General features: G+C 39.5%; 2 protein-coding genes across 2 annotated transcripts; both read left to right on the plus strand.

Annotated features, from left to right (window-relative positions):
• The first annotated feature begins 8,594 nt into the window (after positions 1-8,594).
• LOC145953247 (uncharacterized) lies at positions 8,595-10,338 on the plus strand. The gene is made up of 4 exons (XM_083067135.1): positions 8,595-9,005; positions 9,079-9,282; positions 9,367-9,603; positions 9,686-10,338. Exons 1-4 carry the CDS (start codon positions 8,748-8,750, stop codon positions 10,055-10,057), a joined length of 1,071 nt encoding a protein of 356 aa, XP_082923261.1. The 5' UTR covers positions 8,595-8,747; the 3' UTR covers positions 10,058-10,338.
• Positions 10,339-10,518: 180 nt separating this feature from the next.
• On the plus strand, positions 10,519-11,616 carry LOC145953248 (uncharacterized). Its single transcript, XM_083067136.1, has 5 exons — positions 10,519-10,903; positions 10,971-11,075; positions 11,154-11,226; positions 11,307-11,402; positions 11,489-11,616. Exons 1-5 carry the CDS (start codon positions 10,740-10,742, stop codon positions 11,576-11,578), a joined length of 528 nt encoding a protein of 175 aa, XP_082923262.1. The 5' UTR covers positions 10,519-10,739; the 3' UTR covers positions 11,579-11,616.
• The last annotated feature ends 15,877 nt before the right edge of the window (positions 11,617-27,493 follow it).

Consider the following 27,493-nt stretch of genomic DNA (forward strand, 5'->3'; position numbering starts at 1 on the left):
TAAACCATCAATATTCACACACACTTGTTAATCAAGAATTATCTTCTTTAACATTCAACCCAGAAATTACTCAAAGTAAAAGATAAGGTAGAAGAAGATTGCACAAGTCTTTTATACTGGTTCAGCCACTCTACATGTGACCTACATCCAGTCCTTAATCAACACCTGATTAAGATTTGTTCCACTATCTTAAGTAAGAAGGTTTACGAGCACACACACATGCATATACTTCAACACTAAAGATAATCACTTTCTTGACTCCAAGAAAGCACCCCTTGTAGAAACCCACTACAAGAAACCTTACCACTTGAGAAACCCTTCTCAAGATTTACAAGTATTCACAAAGAATAAAGGAACGAATTCACCTGGAATTCTTGAAGCAAATCTTAATCTTCCCCTTTCAAGAATGATATGATGATGATGATCTTCTTTCAAAGTTTTTCATAAACATTTCTCTTCTTGGATTCACAAAGAAAACTCTCCAAGATGTCACAAAGACTCCACAAAAATGTTTTTCTCAATTTGATTATCAGTTCTAACTCATGTTTGGAGTTTCTCAAAGTTCAAACTATTTATAAAAGTCTCAGACACAGATAATCGATTATTTTAAAGAATAATCGATTATTTTGTTCTTCAGGTTTTCTGGAAACCAACCAAGAACAATATAATCGATTATTTTGCTGGATAATCGATTATTCTAGAGACTTGTCGATTATTTTGGCAAATAATCGATTATTGCAGCAAGGCATCCCATTTTGTCTATTGCTGGAATAATCGATTATATTTAACGATAATCGATTATTTTGAGTTAGTTTTTAAAACTTCGTTTTAAGCCTCAAAATAACTTTCTAACCTTTTTAGCTCATCATCATACACTCTCTACTTAGCTCAGATAAAGAATTTACTTATGTGCAAAGCATACTAAGCACACACAACATAAAAACTCATTCAAAACAATTTATTTTCTAAACTCTATTACATAGCTCTATTACATAACATTTTCTTGACTTTCTCTAACTTTGTTTTTGTGCTTCCAAGTCGTTGTTGTACACACATGTTGTCATCATCAAAACTCTTTTAAGCTTCAAGCTCTCCTAAGCTCAACAATCTCCCCCTTTTTGATGATGACAACCCATGACTCAAATCATGTCAATCCAAGCTATTGTGCTTCAACCTTTCCAACCATTGTGCCTTGAATTCCATCATAATACAAAACCTGCACAATGCACACACAAGCACAATACCTGCAAAAACAACAACTGTACACACACAACCTTTTCTCCCCCTCTGGCATTATCAAAAACAAATTTAGTTATGTTTCATACAATATAAGCCATGTCCAAGTCAAAAATTTTGGTTCAGCAACCCAAAAATTGTTAGAAAAGAATTGTGCACCAATAAACCACAATCCATTAACAAGTCAAGCCAAGAAAACATTAACAGAATGTCAAAAACAGAGCATTCCGACCAGCAAAATCAAAACTATCAATACTCAAAATAGAGTATTATAAGCATCAATCAACCATGACTCAATTTGCTCATAAGACATCAAATTTCAAAAACAGAACATTCACACATGCTCTCAAAAACAGAACATTGCAGCATCAGCCAAGCAAAACAGAATTTGGTGCCACATCCAAAACAACAAATCAGCAAAATAAACTCCAAATTTCACCAGAAATTAATTGTTCAACATCATAAAGTATACAAATTGTTCCAAACTTAAACTGTTACAACCAAATCGAAAATAATTGTTCATCAACAGAATTTAAACTCCTAATTAAAACTAAGCATATAAACAGAACAAAGATCAATCTTCATCCTCCGATATGCCAAGATGAGAAATAACCTGATTAACTCAGGATAGTATGGACCATCCATTTTCAAAAACTTGCCCAGTTCTTGGTGCTCCAGCAGGGTTGGAAAACTAAAACTCTCATTTTTAAACCATTCAAGTTTAAGGGTCTTCGGAGGAATGATTCTCCGCCCGACGTACCACTCAAAATAGTACTCTTGAGCTTTCTCATCAGCAAACCATTTCATAATCAGCTGCCCAGAGGGTAGAGGATGTTTGCTCCCCCTCACTTCAAGCTTCTTTGGTCTATTTGATGAAGATGCCATGGATGGGTATTGAAGAAGATGAAGAAAATGAGAGATTTGAGAGGGTTTGAGAGAGTTAGGGTTTGTGGGTTTGAGAGAGAATGAGAGAAAATGAGAGAGGAGAAGGTTTATGCCCTAAACAACTTCTAAGTGGGAGTTATAGGAGGTTCCAAGGGTTTGGCGCGTATTTAACCATTTAAATGTTTCAGGAATTTCAAAAGCCGCCCAGATAATCGATTATTTATGTAAATAATCGATTATTTGCATCAACAAAATACCCTTAAAAACGCAATCTGATATGGATAATCGATTATTTTCAGGATAATCGATTATTATAGAAGGTAATTTCTCCTAACATTGCCCAGATAATCGATTATTTACAGAATAATCGATTATTCCAGTGGCCTTTCAGATTCCACTACTCAAATAATCGATTATTTCCCAAGATAATCGATTATTACAGTGACACTTTAGATTCTTCTTACCAGATAATCGATTATTCTCCAAATAATCGATTATTCTAGTGGCTCTTTGAATTCTTCATGTTCTAGATAATCGATTATTACCCAAATAATCGATTATTTTCATAGGTTTACTTAAGATAATCGATTATATTTTAAGATAATCGATTATTCCAGAGAAGTTTTGCTTCTCAGATATTTTAACTTTTCAAATTACACCAAGTCTAATTTTCCACTTGAATACTCTCTTCTACACATCTTTAACTTTCACTCTCAAAGCATAATCAATTCAAGCATGATTCATTGATTATTCCTAATTCAATTCTCAATTGGTTGAATCTTTCCCTTGGTAGAGGTTTTGTAAAAATATCAGCTAGTTGCTTGCTAGTCTCTATAAACTCTACAACACAATCATTCTTTTGAACATGATCTCTCAAAAAATGGTGTCTTATCTCAATATGTTTTGTCCTAGAGTGCAAAATTGGATTCTTGGTCAAATTTATTGCACTAGTGTTGTCACACCTCAAAGGAATTTTATTCAGCTCAACCCCATAATCTCTTAATTGTTGTTTCATCCAAAGAATTTGAGCACAACAACTTCCACTTGTGCTCTTTCTATCTAGTCTACACCCAGCATAGTCTGAATCTGAGTAACCTATCAGACTTAGTGAGACTCCCTTTGGATACCATAAACCTATGTTGGTTGTACCTTTTAAGTATTTAAAGATTCTCTTCACACTCTTCATATGAGATTCTTTAGGATTAGCCTGAAATATTGCACATAGGCACACAACAAACATTATATCAGGCCTACTTGTTGTTAAGTACAAGAATGATCCAATAATGCCTCTATACTTTGAACTATCAATAGCAATTCCTTTCTCATCTAAGTCAAGATTGTAATTGTTTGATATAGGTGTGGCAGCCTCCTTACGTCCTTCCATACCAAACTTTTTCAGAAGTTCATTGCAATACTTCCCTTGACTTATGAAAATTCCATCATGCATTTGTTTGATTCGCAACCCCAAAAAGAATGTAAGCTCCCCCATCATTGACATTTCAAATTCTCCTTGCATGGTTTTAGCAAATTCTTTGCATAGAAAGGTATTTGTTGATCCAAATACAATATCATCCACATAGATTTGTACATACATTGTGTCATTCTTAAACTTCTTGACAAACAATGTATTATCAACCTTCCCTCTTTCATAGTCATTTTCAATTAAAAATTTGCTTAACCTGTCATACCATGATCTTGGAGCTTGCTTCAAGCCATAGAGTGCCTTTTTGAGCTTATACACATGATTAGGATTCTTAAAGTCCACAAAGCCTGGTGGTTGTTCAACATACACTTCCTCTTGTATCAACCCATTGAGGAAAACACTTTTCACATCCATTTGATAAAGCTTGAAATTCATTATAGATGAATAGGCAAGAAGCAATCTAATGGCCTCTATCCTTGCTACAGGGGCAAAAGTTTCATCATAGTCAATTCCCTCTTCTTGATTATACCCCTTAGCCACTAGTCTTGCCTTATTTCTTAGAATTATTCCAGATTCATCAAGCTTATTTCTAAAAACCCACTTGGTTCCAATAATTGGATGATCTTTTGGTAATGGCACTAAATCCCATACTTCATTTCTTTCAAACTGATTTAGTTCCTCTTGCATGGCCATTAACCAATGCTCATCTTTTAGTGCTTCATCAATGCTCTTAGGTTCAACTTGTGACACAAATGCCATAATGTTGCAAATATTTTTAATAGCACTCCTAGTTGAAACTCCCTTGCCAATATTTCCAATTATATTATCCATTGATAAGTCTCTAGAAGTTTTCCATTCTTTGGGCAATTGTTCACGTGTTTCCTTTGCTTTCTCATGTGATTTAGGCACTTCATTTTGTTCATTTTCCAATAGGGGTTGATCAAGCAACTCAGTTAAATCTTCAATTTCAGTTTGCCTTGTCTCTTGTTTATTTGACTCATCAAATACCACATGAACAAATTCTTCTACAACTAGAGTTCTCTTGTTATGGATCCTATAGGCTTTACTATTTGTAGAGTATCCTAGAAAGATTGCCTCATCAGCCTTTGCATCAAACTTTCCAAGTTGCTCCTTCCCGTTGTTCAGCACATAGCACTTACACCCAAACACTCTAAAATATGAAATGTTAGGCTTCCTACCATTGTAAATTTCATAGGGTGTTTTCTTTAATATAGGCCGGATTAGAGCTTTGTTTAACACATGACAAGCTGTGTTAATATAGCATCAGCCCAAAAATATTTTGGCAAGTTTGTTTCATTCAACATTGTTCTAGCAAGTTCTTCTAAGGACCTATTTTTCCTCTCAACAACCCCATTTTGTTGAGGTTTCCTAGGTGCTGAGAAATTATGGTTTATACCATGTTCCTCACAGAATTTTTAAAACATTATGTTTTCAAATTCACCTCCATGGTCACTTCTTATAGAGGTAATGTGTGAACACTTCTCATTTTGGAAAAGCTTGGCAAATTTTCTAAAGGCATTAAAAGCATCATTTTTATTTGCAAGAAACATAACCCATGTGTATCTTGAGTAGTCATCAACAATCACTGAGCCATAGTAGTTTCCGCCTAAGCTCATGGTTCTTGAAGGACCAAACAAATCCATGTGAATTAATTGTAAAGGTCTAGTTGTGGAAATTTGATTTTTGATTTTAAAGCTAGCCTTCACTTGCTTGCCCTTTTGACAAGCATCACATAGTTTGTCCTTTCCAAACTTGAGTTTAGGTAGACCAATCACCAATTCTTTCCTACTCAACTTATTCAAATGATCCATATGAATATGTGTAGCTCTCCTATGCCAAAGCCATATGTTTTCTTCTTGAGTTATTAGGCACTTAGTGTTTGAAATTGCTATAGAGTGTTCTAAGTCAAGCATGTATATATTGTCAATTCTTTTACCTATGAATCTGATTTCTTTAGTCTTTTTATCACATTTCAAGCAACATGTATTATCAAATTCAATTTTAAAATATTTGTTACTTAGTTGACTTATACTCAGCAAATTATGTTTCAAACCATCAACAAGCAATACATTCTCAATCAATGTTTGAGAGGAGGAATTACCAACATTGCCATGGCCAAGAATTTTCCCTTTGTTGTTGTCACCATAGGTAACATACCCTTCATTCTTCCATTTCAGACTTGAGAATTTTGAAGGATCCCCAGTCATATGCCTTGAGCAGCCACTATCAAGATACCAAAGTAGATTTTTGGCCCTGATGGAAAACTTGTTGGAGACCCGGATTGATGTTGAGTTTCCTTCAAGCTCTTCCCTAGATCTTGAACTCCTTGATTCTTCCTATGCTTGGTTAAGGTCTCCTATGGAGGAGGAGGCCTTAAGACCACCACGGTTGGTAGAGAAACTCTCCCAAGAGGCGCCACTCCTTGATGAAGAGATAAGCCACTTCAATTCTCACCACACTCTTCTATGAAGGGATAAGAGAATTGGATGAATATAAAAAAGGTTTAGGGACTTTTAGGAGAGAGTAATCTGAACAATATTTTCAGAAATCAATTCTCATTCATCCAAAAGTGTTTTACAAAGAGGAAAAAATGAAAATATAGGAGTAGGAAGCTTGGAGAGTAAGCTAGTCTTAACCATGGTTCACTAGGAACCATGGTAAGGTCTAGCTAACCACCCATGGTCTAGAGGCTTGGAGAGCAAGCTCCTCACTTAGCTTGCTTCGTAAGCTAACTAAGGAGAAGCTTGTGCTTCAAGCTTCCAAGCTTGAGAAGAACCAAGCTAATTGGCCAAGTGTGAACACAAGTGTGAACACAAGTGTGAACACATCTAGGTAGGCGGCTCTTTGGAATTATTTTACTCCAATCACGTTTTAAAATTGTTAATTTGGTTTAGTTAGGTTCATCCAATGTGAATGGAACCTAGCTAAATCAAATCTATGAAAAATTAGGAGTAAAATGAGTCCAATATGTAAATTTTAGCCTAGGACCACCTTTTGGCTAAATTGCTAGGAACACTCTCTAGCTTACTAGAGACACTCTCTAGTTTGCTAATGCCACTCCTATTCCTACTACTAGAAAACTAAGAAAGAGTGTATTCAAGGTTAGGTTAAATGGAGTCAAAGTGCCCAAGTAACCTACCCTAGAAACAATATACAATAGCTACTAAAAAGGAAATAAAGTGCCTCTCAAATACAAAGGCAAAAATACACCTATACAAGTAACTACTATATACAAGGTACAAGAAATCAAACTATACAACGTATTTACAATAGAGGCTATGAGACTAACAAGAGGAATCATACTCAATACTCATATTGAGCATAGGTCTAAGAAACACCTCCTCTCTAGAAGCCTCCTCTAGCCTCCTAACCATGGACCTAGTTAAAGGCCCAATGGTCTTCATGGGTGAACCTCCTTGGATCAACCTTCACCTTTCTTGGTCTTACTTCTTCCAAAGGGATCCTTGGGGATTAGGTTTCCATCATACCCTCCCCCTTCGAAAGGATTTGTCCTCAAATCCCGTGGTCCTTCCACAAGGATAACATCACCTACAAAAATAAGAAACAAAGCATTAGTAATGATATATGCATATAATACATGTTGAAAGTGCACCCTAAGAGGAATCCCTTCTATAGTCCTAACAAGGGTTCTTAGACTAGGAAGGATGGGTTCTCTAAGCATAAGAATAGGATCCTCACTATAGTGTAGTCTAAGTGTAAAACTAAATCCTAAAAATGTTAAAGTACTAAAACTATAAGAAACTAATGAAGTACTCCTACATACTAAGGTATCTTGCCTAAAGTACCCTATGTAGTAGTAACCTAGGCTTCTACAAGAAAACAAGGTGAATATAATAAGGAAACTACCTAGACAACCCTTGATCATATTATATGTTAGATACATCATGGAAGAGGGTGTAAAGTGTTTAGAAAAGTCATAGAATCTAATTTGGTCTTGAAGGGAAGTAGTAAATTAAGTTCAAAGAAGTTTGAACTTCCCTTAAGATCAAAAGTAGAAAATAAGACACCATGAGATGTATCTAATAAACAATACAAACCAAAGGTTGGGTGCTTTATTAGAACAACTAAAGTAAGAGAAGTCCTAAATAGACAATGGCTATCTACTTTGGGCACCACCAAAGTAGTAGCATAAGAAGTAGAACTAGGTGAAGTCCACTTCTTCTTCACAAGACTAAGAACTTGAGATCCATTATTTTCAAAAATATTTAGGTTGTGCAAAAAAGGGTATTTACGTCACCCAATTTACGTCGGAAACAGTAAACACCGACGTTGTAAAAACGCGGTGGCAGTTTCGTAATTAAGAGGAGACTAATTTACGTCGGACCCCCCCTAGTCCGACGTAAATGTGGGAATTAACGTCGTAGTCTCATACTGCGACGTAAATTTACGTCGGACCACCTCTAGTCTGACGTAAATTTACGTCGGAACCCCCATAGTCCGACGTAAATTTACGTCGGAACAACGAAACCCGACATAAATTTACGTCGGAACATCGAAGCCCGACGTAAAAAATGGCCCTATATTCCCCACCTTCGTATTTTCCATTCCCGCGCTCACAATTTACAAACAACCTCTCTCATTTTCTCTGAATTTCTGAGTCTCCCACTGCGTTTAGTGCTACATTCAACGTATCCAAGTCTCTAAGTGTCTGCACGTTGGTCGTTTGAGGTTAGTTTGTTGTCCCCGTAATTATTTTGTTTTTTTTTGCTATTTGTTCCGCTGGAACGGCCCGTTCTCCTTGCAGAATGGGCCGTTCTCCTTGCAAAACGGGCCGTTCTCCTTGCAGAACGGGTTGTTCTGCAAGCAGTACAGGCCGTTCTGCAAAGAGAACGGCCCGTTCTGCTGGAAATTTGTTGTTGTAATTTTTTGATCTGGAACGGCCCGTTCTAGTTTCAGTACGGGCCGTTCCAGATGCATTAAAGAAGAGTTTTAGGCATTGACCTTTAGTTTACCATCGATTTTTTAGGGTTGTAGTTTAGGTTAGAAAATTTATGAATAACTGAGTCAATAGTTTACATTCCAACCTAATAGGTTTCTGTTTATGTATTATTTATTTTTTTATTAGTTATTTTGTTGCTATATTATTATTATCTTTTTTACTTTATTTGTCTATTCAGTTAATTCATTGTTTTAATAATGACAGTTTAATTTTTTCAGGATTATGGAGGATTCTGGGTCTGGCAGTGGAAGGAGGGAAGGTAGATCTGTCACCCGATTGTCTGGGTTGACAGCTGGGCGCATTGCCAAGGAGAGGACACCGGTTGAGGTGGATCCTCGTTCTGGAAAGGCATCAGGCCCAAATGCTGCCAAGTTTAAGAGCTATTTGGGAGTCTTAGCTCGACGACATGTTTCTATTATCATTCCATCATGGGATGACGTTCAGGAGGTTGACAAGAACCTCATGTGGCAGGATATTCAGGTATATACTTTCACATCCTTTCAATATTATATAACTAAAATACATTATTTATTATTTGTTGTTATTTTCATAGCAAAATTTTGACATTCCCAACACTGAGGGCATGAGGAGGAAGATGTTATCTGCCCTTGCCACCAGGTGGAGAGACTTCAAGACTTTTTTGACACGGGAGTATGTATTTGGAGAGCGCCAAAATGAGACTCCCTGTCTAAAGTACCAGATCACTGATGAGGAGTGGATGCAATTTTGTGCCACTCGATTGGACCCTTCGTGGCAGGTTAGTTATTGATAACTTTTACATTGACACAAATACTTAAGGTACATTTTAATTTATGTCATTTTCTTTTTTGTATTATTGCAGGCTAAAAGAATAGCTGCCCAAGAACGACAGGCCAAGAATGATGCACCCCATCTATTGTCAAGAGGGGGATATGAAAGAAAAAAAAAGCAAATGAAGAAGGTTAAGGCACAGGCAGCAGGGGTTGAGGATGCTGACCGTGTAGAGTCACCTCCCCGCCATGAGATGTGGATAGCAGCCCGGACAAAACCAGATGGGCAAATGACTTCTGAGTCTGCAAGAGTCGTTGCTAGTAAAATAGTAAGTAAAAATATACAAACTAAGACTCTTCATTTCAACTCATTTAATTCATAAGAATTTTTAATCTTTCTTATTGTTGCAGGAGGGTTTAGTTGAGCAGAGCACCCAGGGCTCATTTGTTTCTGATGGTCGGAATGATATCCTCACAACGGCCATAGGAAAGCCAGAGCACGGAGGTCGTGTGCGTGGTGTTGGTGGTTCTTGGAGCCACCGAGATTTCTTTGGTGGCCGATCATCGAGGAGCACTGTCAACTCTTGCAGTCAAGAGGTTATACAGGAATTGGAGCAGAGATTGAAGATGGAGTTTGAAGAGAAACTGAAGAATATTGGAAAACAGTTTGAACAGAAGTTTGAACTTTTGGCTCGTTCTCAGCAACAGACTGCAGTTGCTCATGATGGTGTTCGAGTCAGCACTAAAGGGAGTTGTGCTGCTCCAGATCCCTCACCGGATTAGACTCACACTGATGTACCAAACCAGTGTGAGTTATATGTTGAGGATGACCCCCCACGGTTAGTGGCTATTGGCCGAGTATTTGAGGGTGGCTCAACCATCCATGGTGTCCCTCTACAGCCAGACTGGACACGGGTTGTGGTTGACCAAGTTCAAGATGCTGCTGCTCCAGTGCCTTTGCCCAATACAGAGGTTCAACTAGTGGGGCAGGCAACCGGCACATTCTTAGCTTGGCCAAAACGTTTGGTCATGCCGCTTTCAGCACGGGCAAAGGTAATTATATTATTGCTCTTTTAGATTCTTATAATTCTATTATTGTTTAACTAATTTTTATTATTTCTTTAGGATTTTATCAATTGTGGTAAGGAGGTCATGAGAGAACCTCATGTTCATGATGCCAATATCGCAGAAGCTGAGGATGATCCCATATCTATGCTTCTAATCAAATTACCACGAATAAAGAAGCATCCAATTCAATTACAGTGGGACATTAGAGTTTTTGGAGTTGATAGCTCTGATGTTCCACTATACATATCTCTGCCTGATGCATTAGAGATTGTTGGGGGAAACTGCATGTTAAATATATCTGTCATACAGTTGTGGGCCATGTAAGTCATATTTTCTTTTATGAGTCTAAATTTACAATAATTACATTTAACTTATAATAATTATTTGTGTTAGGTACATGGATAAATTGAGTGTGGAGCAAGCACAAGCAGAAGTATATGGATTTATTGAGCCTCAATCCATCCAAAAATCAGGAAACACTCAGGTCCAGATCCAACAATATATGCAAACATGGATGAGTGACTCAAGAAGACATATATACATGGCTCCATACATTGACGGGTTAGTTTTTTAATTGGTTTTTTAATCATGGTAATTTTTTAACTGATTTGTTTGTCATACAATATAGGTCCCATTGGCAGTTAATGGTAATCATTCCTAAGGAATATACCGTGGTGTGGTTTTGTTCACTTCATCGAAAACCAAGCCATGAAATTAAAAGCCAATTACATGGGTAACTAAATTTTTTTCATTATGTTTTAAAACTAATTATATATATTGGCTAACATTTGTTTTTATTTCAATTAATTAGAATCGTGTCTGGAGCTAATATATTAAGTGGAAGAGCCAGATCATCAAAGTCATTGCATTTCATATACCCTAAGGTTAACAAATAAATTCATACAATCAATAATATTTAAATTTATTGACTTTGGAATTAATAGTTATTTGTTTCTCATTTTAGTGTAATAAGCAACAAGACTCGTTTGAATGTGGCTATTACATCATGTATTGGATGAAAGCCATAGTTTCTGCGGGTATTATTGATTCTTGGGCGCAGGTAATTCATATCAAAATTTATTTAACTATATTTACCTTTAGAATAATTAACATTGCATATTAATGACACTTAAATTACCCTTTCAGGTCTTTCAAGATCCATCTCCATTGCCCGAAGATGAGTTGCTCAAGATAAGAGAACAATGGGAAAATTTTTTTCTAAGTTTAGTTAGTTAGATATTATGTTTATAGTTTGATAGTTAGTTAGATATTATGTTTATAGTTTGATAGTTAGTTAGATATTATGATTATAGTTTGATAGTTAGTTAGTTTAGTTAGTTAGATAGCATTGACAAACATGTTTTATAGCTTTTTTAGGATAATAGGATTTACATTGTCATAATTTATGTTTTTTAAGATTTATATATTATTTTCTTTTTGTCATTCAATTTTGAAATACAATTTGAATTTCTATTCTGGACTGCCTGGTTTAGAGTTGGTATTCTGGATTATATTTATATGCAGGTGTTGGGTATATCAATTTATAAACGTTTTTTAAAAAAAAACTCCCACAATTTACGTCGGACAAGGCCACGTCCGACGTAAAATTGTGGCATGATTTTGCCCCTTTTTACGTCGGTCTGGAATAATCTCCGACGTAAATTTACGTCGTCTTTCAGAGGCGACGTAAATTTACGACTCCCGTATTAACGTCGAACCCTTTTCCGACGTAAAAGGGTCAAAATACACGACGTAAAAGACCCTTTCTGTACTAGTGGTTGTGGCAGCAGTAGAAAAAGAGCTAAAGTCTTTATGAAAAAGAAAAGTCTTTTTGCAATCATTTTGAATTAAAAAGTGACTTTCTTTTTGCACAAGATTTTTGGAGGAGACACTATCCTCCTTACTCTTTTCCAAGATTAGTGTCTTTTTAGTTTTATGAAGGTGAAGAGGTTGTTCAACTAGAAGACATTTCTTGATAGAATGTTTTATTAAAAATTGACTTCTAGGAACAACTTCCTTGGAGGAGACACTACCCTCCAACTCTAGAACCTTCTTTTTCTTTTCCTCTTTTCTTTTTTTTGATTTCATAAATACTTGATCCTCCAACACTTGTGAAGGTGAAAGAGGAGTCAAGGTGTGTTTCTTGCCTAGGTGGACTAGGCGAATTTTGTTTGTAACACCATCATGAATGACCTTCCTATCATGTTGCCAAGGCCTTCCAAGTAAAATGTGGCTTGCATCCATTGGAATTATATCACATAAAATTTCATCTTTATATTTTCCAATGGAGAAAGGAACATTTACTTGATCCTTAACTTCTATAGGTCCATCCTCATTAAGCCATTGAAGTTTATAAGATTTAGGATGGGCTATAGTAGTTAGGTTAAGCTTATCAACCAACCTTTGGCTTACAAAGTTATTACAAGAACCACTATCAACAATGAGAGAACAATTTTTCTTAAAAACTTTGCATCTAGAATGGAAAAGGTTTTCTCTTTGTGATTGGTCTTGATCATTAAGTTGGTTGGTAAGTAACCTTTGGACAACCAATAGGTCACCTTCACATGGTGCTTCCTCACTAGAACTAAGACTAACATCTTCGTCACTTGAAGATGATGAAGAAGATGAAGTGCTTTCCTCACTTAGGATCTCATTGCCCCTAATGATCATGGTCTTTTTTGTTGGGCATTGGGAAGCTATGTGTCCCCTCCCTAAGCACTTAAAGCACTTAATGGAACTAGTTCTAGGTTCATCGGAAGGTTTTTCATTTTGTTTTTCTTTTAGTGGCCTTTCTTTTGAATAGGAGGGTGTACCCTCCTTCTTGAAGTCCTTTCTAGGGTATGAGGTAGATTCCTTCCTAAGGGTAGGCTTTCTCCTAAGTTGTTGTTCTACTCTCACACAAAGTTGAACTAACTCATTAAGGTCTCTATAGGGTAGTAGTTCAACTTTATCCCTAATCTCTAGGTTTAGGCCACTTTGAAACCTAGGAATGGTGGTTCTCTCCTCTTCCCTAATTCCGGCCCTCATCATAAGCAACTCCATTTGTTGCCTATATTCCTCAACACTAAGGTTTCTTTGTTGGAGTCTTTGGAGCTTGTCCATCAACTTCCTCTCAAAATATGGAGGAATGTGCCTTCTCCTCAAGGCACTTCTAAGCTCATTCCAATATTGAATTGGAGGCTCATGATGAGTTCTTCTTTCTTTCTCAAGGGAAGTCCACCAATACATGGCATACCCTTGAAAGCTTAGGGTAGCCATGGGAACCTTTCTCTCTTCACTCACATTGTGGCAAGTGAAGAGTTGTTCAACCTTCATCTCCCAATCCAAATAATCATCAACATTATCTTTTCCATGGAAGGGAGGAAGGTCAAACCTAGGTTCTCTAGAGGTTGTTTCATACCTAGGCCTATGATGCCTAGGGGGTCTTTGATAGTAGCCATCATCATGGTAACTACTATGAAACCCTTCACTTGTTAATGAGTGAGTGTGTGAGTGATGGCTTTTGGGTCTAGATGACCCATCATCATGTGAATGCCTGTGGGACCTAGAAGGCCCCTCTCCATCATGTCTTTTGGGCCTAGTAGGCCTATGACCCTCATTGCCATGGGGTTTGCTAGTCTCACCCACCACAAGTTTATTTAACAACTCCCTTATGGTTTCATTGTTTTTTTCATTTTCTATATCTTTTTTCCTAATATATTCCCTAAGTTTCCTAAGCTCATCTTTAGTGCTTTTGTAACTCTTAGGGGAATGTTGACCATGCACACTACTATCATGAGAATGATCACTCATTTTTGCAAGGAAAAAGGTTTTCACAAATCTTTAGAAATTTGCAAAGTGAGTGATAAAAATTTTCACAAAGAGTTTTTCTTTTTGGGGTAGTACTAAGTACTTAGAGGTCTAAGTATACAAATTGCACTATCAAGGGAGGTGAGCTACAAGGAGCCACTTAATAACCAAGCCTTTGCAAGTGGAAATTACTAAACCCCTTTATACTTTTCTTACAAAACAAAGTTTCACACAAACAAGCAAAGTATTGTGTGTGTGCATGAAACCCCTAGTAGGCAAGGAAGCCTTCTAAAACGAACTTAGGAGCTAAACAAGTAAAAATGAAAGCAAGTAAAGCATATACTAGTCGTAGGGTGCTAATGTGGAAGTCCAAGTGGCACTTGAAGCTTTTTGGGACACTCCCACAAATCTAAACGAATTATGAAAACAATAAAACTAGGCGTGTGTAGACCCCTGAAATTGTCCGGGTCGGAAATAAAGCTTGAAGACTCTCGAAGACTGAAGGAAGATCAGCCAGAAGGACTCCCGGAAGGCCCTAGGAGGGTTCTCTGTAGGTCTAGAGGTCTTAGAATAGCTCAAAATAAGGAAGTGGAGGGAATGAAGCCCAATACGGCCGTACTGAACTTAATACGGCCGTATTGAAGCTTCAATACGGCCGCAGTGAACTCAATACGGCGTATTGAAGTTTCTGAAACTTCAATACGGCCGTACTGAAACCAATACGGGCGTATTGAAATTTCTGAATTTCAATACGGCCGTATTGAACTCAATACGACCGTATTGAAGTTCAAAAATTTCAATACGGCCGTATTGCTCCTGTAGGCCGTATTGCGCCTATTCCCTATAAATATGACGTCAATTGGACGTCATTCCACACTTTTCAACATAGTTTGAACCCTCTCCTTGAGTATTCTGGGGTTTTTGAGCAGTGTTCTGCCCTAGAAATCACTCGGAGAGTTGATCCGACGAAGTTCTTGAGCCCCGAGCCATTTTGCTTGAGGATCGAACCTAGTCGAGGGGAAATCTCTTTGATTCCCTTAGTTAAAATTTTGTTCTAGGAGAGCGAGGAGCGGGCTTGTAGAGCGAGGGAACGCCAAAACGCTTCCCAGTTCATTTTTTATAAAAAGCACGCTTCAAGAGGTTTCCCTTCAATCCTTCCTTTTACTGCTTTCTGTGTGCATATTTAAACTGTCATCATGTAGATAGTCAATTCATAATTGTTTAGAATAAATAGGGGTAATTTAGTAATTTTACGCTGTTATTTTAGAAAATAATCTGTCATAGGGAACCCGAAAGGGGCGCCGTGGGGTGCTAACACCTTCCCCACGCGTAACCGACTCCCTTACCCAACTCTGGTTGTAGTGGCCAAAGTTGATTTTTAAATCAATTGCCTTATCCCTTTTTCCAATGTTTTGAGTAAAACATTGGTGGCGACTCCACGAACCCTCCTTTTACGAAAACCACTAATCCATGGAGGGTCCCGCTTGGGATTAATATGGATTAGTGAGCCTTTTAATAAAATTGCTCGTTTGACGAGGTCTCAGTTTGAGAATAAGTCATTTTAGCAATCCACATTTTTCAAACAAATAAACGAGTCCAACCATCCTTCGCGAATGCCGAAAGCCCGTTTCGGGCCGGTGGCGACAGATGGCGACTCCACTGGGGAAGCTTCGAGAGTCAGTCCCATTTAGTGACAGATTATTTTTAACAAATAATAGTTAAAATTACTTCATTACCCCTTGCTTGTATTATAATATGTTTTATTATATGGCTTTAAATAACTGTTGTATGCTTAAATTCCGCAATTGTTTGAAATAAAAACTGCACACAAACCTTTGCACACAACAGTTCCCTCTATACCCGGGGGCATGAGTGGTAATCCATAGGGAGTGGATGTTAGTACGGCCGGTTGATGGGTTTATAGGAGCCTATGAGACCGTTGTCGAAAAGCATCACTCAAGGTGATAACCATGAACTTGAGTCCGACGGTGCGTTGGAGCTTTCCATCGACCTACGACAAGAGGAATTGGGTCCCTATAATGGGGGCACCTTGGGGGCCTTTGACCAAGTGAGAACAGTTAGATCCTCCTTGAATATGCACTTTTCTGCAGGAGACCCCTACCTCGTAATTCGCTCGTGACTGTTCGTGGATGAGTGAATTGTTTGTGCATTCGTTATGTGACATTGTTTGTGCATTAATAAATAACCTCGTGATAAGGTCTAAAAATAATCCCCATGCATGAAAAACCATGACATGAGAGGAAAGACCATGTGTGAAAATATAATAAAAGTGAGGAGCATGTACATCATTACCAATAAGACATCATGCATCCTCATGAAAACATACATTTTAGGATCACCAATACCTCTTGACATGAGTGAAAGAGACCCATGACTATAGAGATTCTCCGTTGGGGAGAAATCATAGATAAAGAAGGGTGGTAAACTTCCGTCTTAAAAAGGCAGCGCCTTAAAGATGGAGGTTTATCAAGCTCGTGTTAAAGAGTGTATTCATTCCATAAAATAAACTAACTAAACATTCATTTTAGAAAGTGGCTGGTCATCTCTCTATCCTTACGCGCGCACGGAAAATCAAGAAAATGGAAGCATTGGAGGAGCAAAACAAGAAGCTCACAACCGAGCTTTCACAGCTTAAAGAGCAGATGGCGCAAATGATGGAACTCATGCGTCATCACAACATCCATGATTCTCATCATAGTGATCATGGGTCCCATCATGAGGGAGAGGAGGAAGAGCATGAAAAAGATCCTCCAAACGCCGTACCCCTTGGGGCAGGAATTATAATAAAAGAGCCCGAGGTCTCAAAGGAACAATTCCATGCCCTCGAGGATCGGCTAAGGGCTATGGAGGGGCATGACTTTGACATTAAGGATGCCGCCGACATGTGTTTGGTGAGGGACATTCAATTCCCTCCTAAATTTAAAGTGCCAGATTTCCCAAAGTACGTGGGATCGACTTGCCCTAAAAGTCATCTCACCATGTACTGTCGCAAGATGGCTGCATATGCCACAAATGAAAAGCTCTTGATCCACTGCTTTCAAGAGAGCTTAGCTGAAACTGCACTCAACTGGTATATGCAGCTAGATGGAAATCTAGTACACACATGGAGGCAGTTGGCCGATGCCTTCCTCAAGCGCTACAAATACAACATCGACCTAACACCCGATAGGTCTGATCTTCAAGCCTTGAGTAAAAAGAACGATGAATCCTTCAAGGCGTACGCCCAACGTTGGAGGGAGTTGGCGGCACAGATAGAGCCCCCGCTGTCGGATAAGGAGACGGTGTCCTTATTCATCAACTCGTTGACTGGTCCCTATTACGATAAAATGATAGGGAACACAACAACACTCTTCTCGGACATCATCACCATAGGAGAAAGGGTGGAACAAGGACTTAAAAGTGGGAAGCTGGCTAAGCCTTCCCAATCATATGAAGCTAAGAAGGCCTTTGGGAAGAAGAAAGAAGGAGGAGTCAACGCTGTAACCATTGCTCCGTCTTCTTCCGCTTCGAAGTCAGGCAAATCGCAAAACAACTCTGTGAAGAAGTTTGATAGACTTCCGACCACTTACAGCGATCTCCTGCCGAAGCTAGTGGAGGCGCGCCTTATAGCTTACATTCCATCAAAGAAGGTGAATCCACCCTACCCCGATTGGTACAATCCACAAGACAAATGTCTATACCATTCGGGGGCACAGGGGCACTCAACGGAGAACTGCCGAGCTCTCAAGTACAAGGTCCAAGACCTTATCGACGCTGGGTGGGTCACTTTCGATTCGACGGCGCCCGACGTGAGCAAGAATCCTCTACCGCAGCAAGAGTAGAGAGAAGGGCAAGCCATGATAGGGCCCCTCCACATTTTTCTTTTAGGGACTCATGATCAGTACCCGAGATCATGAGGACCTTTTCATGTAAATAAAGGGTTTTGTACAGTTTTACACTCATATATCAATAAAAAGGCATTTTTCACACATTATTCTCTCATTTTGTTCTATTCTCTCTCTCTCATTAATATTAATAAACTCTAAACCTAAACAGAACCAATAAATAATTATGTCTGTGATTGCTCGCTCTGACCGGGATCCGAAAGCCGAGGGTGAATGGGTTGAGTTGGACAGTGATGAGGAGACCATCTCTCCGGATCTGCAAAGACTGCTAGATCAAGAAGCTCGTCTACTCCAACCGAATCAAGAAGAATTGGAGACCGTAAATTTGGGGCAGGGTCAAGAGTTGAAAGAGGTCAATATTGGGACCCATATCAGTGATGGAATAAAAACGCAATTAATTCAATTATTGAGGGAATACAAGGACGTATTTGCATGGTCGTACCATGATATGCCCGGGTTGGACTCCAACATTGTCGAACACAAGTTGCCCTTAAAAGAGGGGTTTCGACCTATTAAGCAAAAGCTTCGACGAATCAAGCCCGAATGGTCCTTAAAGATTAAGGAGGAGGTGGAAAAACAATTGGACGCGGGATTCTTGGTTGTATCCCAGTATCCCGAATGGCTGGCTAACATTGTGCCAGTTGTCAAAAAGAATGGGAAGGTTAGAGTGTGTGTTGATTATAGGGATTTGAATCGCGCCAGTCCAAAGGACGATTTTCCCTTGCCACATATTGATACACTCGTGGATCACACTGCCACGAACACACTCTATTCCTTTATGGATGGATACTCGGGGTATAATCAAATCAAGATGAATATAGAAGACCGCGAGAAAACTTCTTTCATTACACCCTGGGGGACTTTCTGCTACAGGGTGATGCCTTTTGGACTTAAAAATGCGGGTGCCACCTACCAACGAGCGATGGTGACACTATTCCACGATATGATCCACAAAGAAATTGAAGTATACGTGGATGACATGATCGCAAAGTCAAAAGACGAAATGGACCACATCCAATATTTGAGAAAGTTATTCAATCGGCTTCGTAAGTATCAGCTTAAGCTAAACCCAGCTAAGTGTACTTTCGGAGTTCGGTCGGGTAAGCTTCTTGGGTTCATCGTCAGTGAAAAAGGCATAGAGGTGGACCCCGATAAAGTAAAGGCAATAATGGAAATGCCTCCTCCTAAAACTGAGAAAGAAATTAGAGGATTCCTCGGCAGGGTGAACTACGTCGCAAGGTTCATCGCACAGTTGACTGACACGTGCAAACCGATATTCAAGCTGTTGCGCAAGAATCATTCCGAAACTTGGGATGAGAATTGTCAACGAGCTTTTGACAAGGTCAAACAGTGCTTGGCCAATCCACCAGTATTGGTGCCACCTGTCGAGGGAAGGCCATTAATCCTCTATCTGACAGTGCTTGATGAGTCCATGGGAGCCGTGCTAGGGCAACAGGACGAAACTGGAAAGAAAGAACAAGCCATCTACTACCTGAGCAAAAAGTTCCTTGATTATGAAACCCGCTACACGCCATTAGAAAAGACTTGCTGTGCGTTAGCGTGGGCAATACAAAGGCTCAGGCAGTACATGATAAGGCATACTACTTGGTTGGTTTCCAAAATGGACCCAATTAAGTACGTGTTCGACAAACCAATAATCACTGGGAAGATTGCCCGATGGCAAGTGCAATTATCAGAATTTGACATCATACATGTCACACAAAAGGCCATCAAGGGTAGTACCTTAGCTGATTACCTAGCACACGGGCCGACCAATGACTATCAATCCCTTCAGGATGATTTCCCCGATGAGCATATAATGAGTATACAACATGAAGAACCAAAGGACGATGCGTGGACCATGTATTTTGATGGAGCCTCCAACATGCTTGGACAAGGGATTGGGACAGTGTTAATCTCCCCACAAGGAAAGCATATCCCTCTAACAGCAAGACTCAATTTCGACTGTACAAATAATATGGCCGAATACGAGGCCTGCGCGTTAGGAATCCAAGCGGCTATCAACAATGGTATCCTCAAACTCAAAGTATTTGGAGATTCGGCTTTAGTCATCCATCAGCTACGAGGTGACTGGGAAGTCCGAAATCCTAAACTGATACCATATGTTGAGCATATCAAAGATTTGACACAATTCTTCCAAAGTGTCATCTTTGAATACATTCCAAGGGAGGAGAATCAGTTTGCTGACGCCCTTGCTACACTATCATCGATGTTCGCCTTGGATAAGGAGCATGAAATGCCCATCATCAATATCCGGCGGCACGATAAGCAAGCGTTCTGCCTACTGATAAATGAAGCTGTTGACGATCATCCATGGTTCCATGACATCAAACAATATTTGTCAAAAGGGGAATATCCTGATATGGCTAGTGATAATGATAAAAAGCATATCCGAAGAAGGGCCATGGGATTTCTGTTGATTGGAGAAACCCTCTACAAAAAGAATTATGACTCGGTCTTGTTGAGATGTATAGACCAAGTCGAAGCTCAAAGTGTAATCAAAGAAATACATGAGGGGGTTTTCGGTACCCATATTCCCGGGCCTGCAATGGCTAAGAAAATCCTCAGAGCAGGATATTATTGGTCGACCATTGAAAGGGATTGTTACCAATACGTCCGGAAATGCCACAAGTGTCAAGCATATGCCGACAACATTCATGTCCCACCAACGCCACTCAATGTTTTGGCTTCACCATGGCCATTCGCAATGTGGGGCATGGATGTTATTGGACCCATCGAGCCAAAAGCATCTAACGGACATAGGTTCATCCTTGTGGCCATTGACTATTTCACCAAATGGGTAGAAGCGGCATCGTATGCTCATGTGACCCGAAAGGTGGTAACATCCTTCATCAGAAAGAATATCATATGCAGATACGGTATTCCCGATAAAATCATCACTGATAATGGATCCAATTTGAACAATAAGATGGTGGAAGAGCTGTGCAAAGAGTTCAAAATTCAGCACCATAACTCTTCCCCATATCGACCAAAGATGAATGGGGCAGTCGAGGCAGCCAATAAGAATATCAAGAAGATAGTACAAAAGATGGTTGTCTCATTCAGAGACTGGCACGAGATGCTACCCTTCGCTCTCCATGGTTATAGGACTTCAGTACGTACATCCACAGGAGCTACTCCATTCTCCCTTGTTTATGGAATGGAGGCAGTTCTGCCGGTTGAAGTCGAGATACCGTCTCTGAGAGTAATCATGGAAACAAAGCTTTCCGAGGCAGAATGGGTTCAATGTCGATACAACCAATTGAACCTTATCGAAGAAAAACGACTGAACGCCATATGCCATGGTCAAGCCTACCAAAGGAAGATCAAAAAGGCTTTCGACAAAAAAGTCCATCCTCGAGTCTACCATGAGGGAGAGCTGGTGATGAAGAAATTGCTACCAGCTCAAAAGGACAAAATCGGAAAGTGGGCCCCAAATTACGAAGGACCATATGTGGTGAAACGAGCTTTCTCCGGAGGAGCATTGATTCTCACAGACATGGATGGAGAAGAACTTCGATACCCAGTCAACGCTGACGTGGTAAAGAAGTATTATGCTTGAAGACGTTGCTTGCATCAGCCCGCTAGGATGAAAACCCAAAAAGGGCATCCTAGGCAAAAGTTAGGGCAAGACAAAAAGCCCGCCAGTACAAGGGTACTAGGCAAAACAAAGGCAAAATTATCCCCGCTAGGACATGTCCTAGGCAAAAATTAGGGGCAAAAGAATAAGATATAAAAACAAAGCAAGCAACGATCACTTGAACCGAAAACCGAAAGGCGGTTCAAGTGATAATCTTCTAGAAGCAAGCGTCTTGCAGTATCTACACTCCTGGCTTAGGCATCTCACCCAAAACGATTAGGGGAACGAGAAAAGCAACAATTACAGATATAATTGTTTAAGCCAAAAATGTATAGCCTACCTTGGCCAGCCATTCTTCAGAAATTCCTCTTGTAAATCTTTCTGTATGAACATTTGTGAATATCAATAAAATATCCATTTGTTTCTTTTCTCTCTTGACCATGTGATTATGCCTTTAAATTGATGTTTCTAAAAATTGTACGAAACTCTTAATAATCGGCCAATAAAAGAAAATTGGAGGGGTTCCCGTAAAATCCATAATCTCCTGCATAAAGGCTCACATAAATACTCCCTCGCGTCAATGACAGAAAGTCCTCCAAGAAGAAGAGGATAGGGAGAGCCACTCACTTTTCTAACTAAATGAACAAAAAATTGAATTACATTTGTGCATCACACACACATTAGTTGCACATTCAAAGACCTTATCATGAGGCAAACTGCAAAAATAGAAAATTGCTTGTGTATGACAGCAGCAAGCAAAATACAAAGATTCAGAAAATCCAACAATCAGTTTGCACAGAATAACTGAGCCTGGAGAGGCTTGCCGAAAGAATACTCTCAAAATAACTGAGCCTGGAGAGGCTCGCCGAAATAATACTCTCTCAAAAATAACTGAGCCTGGAGAGGCTCGCAGAAATAATACTCCCCAGAGAAACCTCAACTCACGCTCTTGGACTCAAAATCCCCAGCAAGAGCTATCAAAACAAGATCGACAACATTCCCAATGGAAGTACGATCACCCAAGCAGAATATCCAAGTCAAAAGACTTAAACTTCCTCAGTGAAGATAGCTCTCCAACTCAAGTGTCGAGTGAGGCTAAGCCTGTAGAGGCTTCCTAAATAATACTCTGGGGTACATAAGATCCCCAAATCCCCAGTCGCCTATTCAAGAGGCATCCCTGCAGAAGGAGAAAAAAATAAAAAAAAATCAATAATCATTCCCCAAGTGGAATCTGGCTCTCAGCCAATCATTGAACGTCAAGCTGATATGCCTAACAGAAGAGGCTAATCAAAATCAACGACAATATCCCCCATTGGATAACAGCCTACACAGAGGCAGCAAAATCAGAAAACCAAAAGAGACACCCGAACAAGGATAACCGGGATACTCCACCAACGTCGAAAGGACGTCAGCCAATCATAAGGCACCGCTCACATCAGAAAGAGCATCTTTGTGTCTATACCCCAAGGAGTCAGAAATTCCCCAAGGGTACCAACAATGCAATGCAAGTTGGGGCACAAGAACCTGTGAATGACTGCACATCCCCTAGACGGATCCCTGCGTTATCCAGCCCTCAGCGGCACAAAAATCAAAAAACAACCGTCGAAGCAGCATCGTGGACTGTGGAGACAAAATCATCACGAATCCCTGGAAAGGAGATATTCACGCTACCCCGTCGTCACAAACACGGAGGTATGCAGCTTCCGGCTCGGACAATGAGCGAAGCTATCTCTGAAAAAGGGTACTCACCGTTCACCGTTGTCACAAAGGTACTTAGTTTCCGGCTCGAACAAAGAGTGAAGCTAAGCCTGGAGAGGCGGTACTTACAGCTTCCAGCTTGGGCAACAAGCAAAGCAAGACCTGGAGAGGCAAAACTCACACTGCTCACCGTCGTCACAAAGGTGCTTAGTTTCCGGCTCGAACAAAGAGTGAGACTAAGCCTGGAGAGGCGAAACTCACACTGCTACCGTCGTCACAAGGGTACTTAGCTTCCGGCTCGAACAAAGAGTGAAGCTAAGCCTGGAGAGGCGGTACTCACAGCTTACAGCTTGGGCAGCAAGCAAAGCAAAACCTGGAGAGGCTACTCGACAATTTTCCACCGGAAGACGCTACAAGTCAGAAGGTCGGCGCATCACCCGGACAATTGGGTCAACTCCTTTACTTGTCAGCCGGTACACCAAAAGGCCGTCCGACTAAGTAAAGGGGGGGCAGCTGTAGACCCCTGAAATTGTCCGGGTCGGAAATAAAGCTTGAAGACTCTCGAAGACTGAAGGAAGATCAGCCAGAAGGACTCCCGGAAGGCCCTAGGAGGGTTCTCTGTAGGTCTAGAGGTCTTAGAATAGCTCAAAATAAGGAAGTGGAGGGAATGAAGCCCAATACGGCCGTACTGAACTTAATACGGCCGTATTGAAGCTTCAATACGGCCGCAGTGAACTCAATACGGCGTATTGAAGTTTCTGAAACTTCAATACGGCCGTACTGAAACCAATACGGGCGTATTGAAATTTCTGAATTTCAATACGGCCGTATTGAACTCAATACGACCGTATTGAAGTTCAAAAATTTCAATACGGCCGTATTGCTCCTGTAGGCCGTATTGCGCCTATTCCCTATAAATATGACGTCAATTGGACGTCATTCCACACTTTTCAACATAGTTTGAACCCTCTCCTTGAGTATTCTGGGGTTTTTGAGCAGTGTTCTGCCCTAGAAATCACTCGGAGAGTTGATCCGACGAAGTTCTTGAGCCCCGAGCCATTTTGCTTGAGGATCGAACCTAGTCGAGGGGAAATCTCTTTGATTCCCTTAGTTAAAATTTTGTTCTAGGAGAGCGAGGAGCGGGCTTGTAGAGCGAGGGAACGCCAAAACGCTTCCCAGTTCATTTTTTATAAAAAGCACGCTTCAAGAGGTTTCCCTTCAATCCTTCCTTTTACTGCTTTCTGTGTGCATATTTAAACTGTCATCATGTAGATAGTCAATTCATAATTGTTTAGAATAAATAGGGGTAATTTAGTAATTTTACGCTGTTATTTTAGAAAATAATCTGTCATAGGGAACCCGAAAGGGGCGCCGTGGGGTGCTAACACCTTCCCCACGCGTAACCGACTCCCTTACCCAACTCTGGTTGTAGTGGCCAAAGTTGATTTTTAAATCAATTGCCTTATCCCTTTTTCCAATGTTTTGAGTAAAACATTGGTGGCGACTCCACGAACCCTCCTTTTACGAAAACCACTAATCCATGGAGGGTCCCGCTTGGGATTAATATGGATTAGTGAGCCTTTTAATAAAATTGCTCGTTTGACGAGGTCTCAGTTTGAGAATAAGTCATTTTAGCAATCCACATTTTTCAAACAAATAAACGAGTCCAACCATCCTTCGCGAATGCCGAAAGCCCGTTTCGGGCCGGTGGCGACAGCGTGTCCTAATGGAAGCCCAAATGGCACTTAAAGCCTTTGGGGACCCTTCCACAAGTACTAAACGAAGCTATGAGTCTTTATTTACTATTTAGGAAGTGGTGGAACTTAAACAATGTCCCAAACAACCACTCCTAAATGTAGGTTTGTATACAATAGCAAAATTACAGAAAACTAACCCAAGGTAGGGTTTAGGAGTTACTAGACAAGGAAACTAAACCAAATCAAAACTTCTTGAAGAATCTCCTCCAAGGATAGTTAGGACAGGTCTGGAACAGCCTTGAAGTCAAGAGAAAATGTCCAAAATTGGTCTCCACCAAGCCTTCACCAAGCCTTCCAAATCCGTCACTAATTTCTTCAAAATCCGTCACAAATTTGTCTCCAAATCCGTCTCTAATTGTAACCTAAAATTCAAAACAATTCTTGGCTGCAAAAATAACAAACAAGTGAGTCTATCCAAGGTGTTTCACTCAGGTTGGGTGTACCTCAATCTCCTTCAAGTATAGACTCCTTTGAGATTAGCCAATATGTCTCAATTATTCCTTCTTTTCAAGTGTGATGGCTTGAAAAAGGATTATGGCTTCACCAAGGCTTAACAACCAAAACAAGAGAGAGTAGAGGCCAAGGAATGAAAACTGAAAAGCACAATTTAGAAAGGCTACACTCTAATATGAATTTAATATGACAAAACAAAAGAGAGCCAAGAAGACACAAAGCAACAATTAAGGCAAATTTTAAAAAGCTAGCACACAAAAGATTAGTCCTAAGAATGGTACTAGAATGGATTACAAAAACCAAAATAAAACTTGTGCTAATGTTTTGAAGGTTTTAAAGTCTTTTTCCAACCACTGGACAGCAAGCAAACCTCACAAAAATTCACACAAAAATTCAAGGCCAAGTGCTACTAAATTTGCTTTGTTTTCACTTTGATTTTTCTAGGTTTTCTCTTTTGTTTTCTTTTCTTTTTCTTTTCTTTTTGTCTCTTTTCTTTCTTTCTTTTCTTTCAATACAGAGAGTAAGCACTTAAAACAGAGGCAAACAATTAATAAAGAGGTTTCCAAGTGGTGGAGAAAAGAAGAACAAGAAGAGTAGAAGTGTAAGTGTACTAGTCAAAATTTTCAACACAAATTGTTACTAGTTTTAGTACTAGTTTGTTAACTTCTTTTGTACACTTTAGTTTTCATTTTCAATACACTTCTACCTCTGTTTTCTTTTGTCAAAACAAGCACAAGACACACAAGGAATTGCTGGTCACAAATTGCTAAGAAACTAATAGCAAAAGAAGTTCACAAAAATTGACTCTAGAACATGTTAGGTCTAATAACATGCATTGGAATCTTTTATGAGCACACTAAGATTTATTTAATGTTCAACCAGCAATGACACCATACAATAACAGAGGTTAACACATTTAGATTCAAAAAGAAAAAGGCACAACAAGGATTTAATGACAAGAAAAACAACTACACATGACTCTAAGACAAAACTAGTAGATTAAGAAATGTAAAAAGCTTGTATTCTTGTTTCTTTTTAGGAGTTTTCTTTTAGTCCGAATTTATAGGAGTCCAAAGGAAGATAAAAGCAGTCCTAAAACAATCAAAAAGACATACAAAGAATACCTAAAGGCACATACAAAGATTGATTCACAAGAAATTATAAAATGAATCAAGAAAAGCAAGACAAGGTGAGTGTGTTCTATAGATTTATGGTTGTGACACAAGAACCACTCAAGGCACACAAACACAAGACTCAAAAAGGAAATACATGGAGGAATAGCAAAGACACATAAAAAGATGATATTGAACCGAACAAACAAGACAAAGAAGCATAGGAACGAATTTACCAAGGAGACCTAGCTCTTGATACCAAATGATGGAAAACTTGTTGGAGACCCGGATTGATGTTGAGTTTCCTTCAAGCTCTTCCCTAGATCTTGAACTCCTTGATTCTTCCTATGCTTGGTTAAGGTCTCCTATGGAGGAGGTGGCCTTAAGACCACCACGGTTGGTGGAGAAACTCTCCCAAGAGGCGCCACTCCTTGATGAAGAGATAAGCCACTTCAATTCTCACCACACTCTTCTATGAAGAGATAAGAGAATTGGATGAATATCAAAAAGGTTTAGGGACTTTTAGGAGAGAGTGATTTGAACAATATTTTCAGAAATCAATTCTCATTCATCCAAAAGTGTTTTACAAAGAGGAAAAAACGAAAATATAGCAGTAGGAAGCTTGGAGAGTAAGCTAGTCTTAACCATGGTTCACTATGAACCATGGTAAGGTCTAGCTAACCACCCATGGTCTAGAGGCTTGGAGAGCAAGCTCCTCACTTAGCTTGCTTTGTAAGCTAACTAAGGAGAAGCTTGTGCTTCAAGCTTCCAAGCTTGAGAAGAACCAAGCTAATTGGCCAAGTGTGAACACAAGTGTGAACACAAGTGTGAACACA

The sequence above is a fragment of the Cajanus cajan genome, chromosome 11 (assembly GCF_000230855.2).
Source record: "Cajanus cajan strain Asha chromosome 11, NIPB_CcT2T_4, whole genome shotgun sequence".
Taxonomy (NCBI): domain Eukaryota; kingdom Viridiplantae; phylum Streptophyta; class Magnoliopsida; order Fabales; family Fabaceae; genus Cajanus; species Cajanus cajan.

Bases quoted from the DNA above. Each gene is read 5' to 3' on its own strand.
- LOC145953247 (XM_083067135.1), top strand. From the start codon at position 8,748: ATGGAGGATTCTGGGTCTGGCAGTGGAAGGAGGGAAGGTAGATCTGTC. The intron at 9,283-9,366 runs GTTAGTTATTGA...GTATTATTGCAG, and splicing joins GATTGGACCCTTCGTGGCAG to GCTAAAAGAATAGCTGCCCA. The intron at 9,604-9,685 runs GTAAGTAAAAAT...TTATTGTTGCAG, and splicing joins GAGTCGTTGCTAGTAAAATA to GAGGGTTTAGTTGAGCAGAG.
- LOC145953248 (XM_083067136.1), top strand. From the start codon at position 10,740: ATGGATAAATTGAGTGTGGAGCAAGCACAAGCAGAAGTATATGGATTT. The intron at 10,904-10,970 runs GTTAGTTTTTTA...CATACAATATAG, and splicing joins ATGGCTCCATACATTGACGG to GTCCCATTGGCAGTTAATGG. The intron at 11,076-11,153 runs GTAACTAAATTT...TCAATTAATTAG, and splicing joins ATTAAAAGCCAATTACATGG to AATCGTGTCTGGAGCTAATA.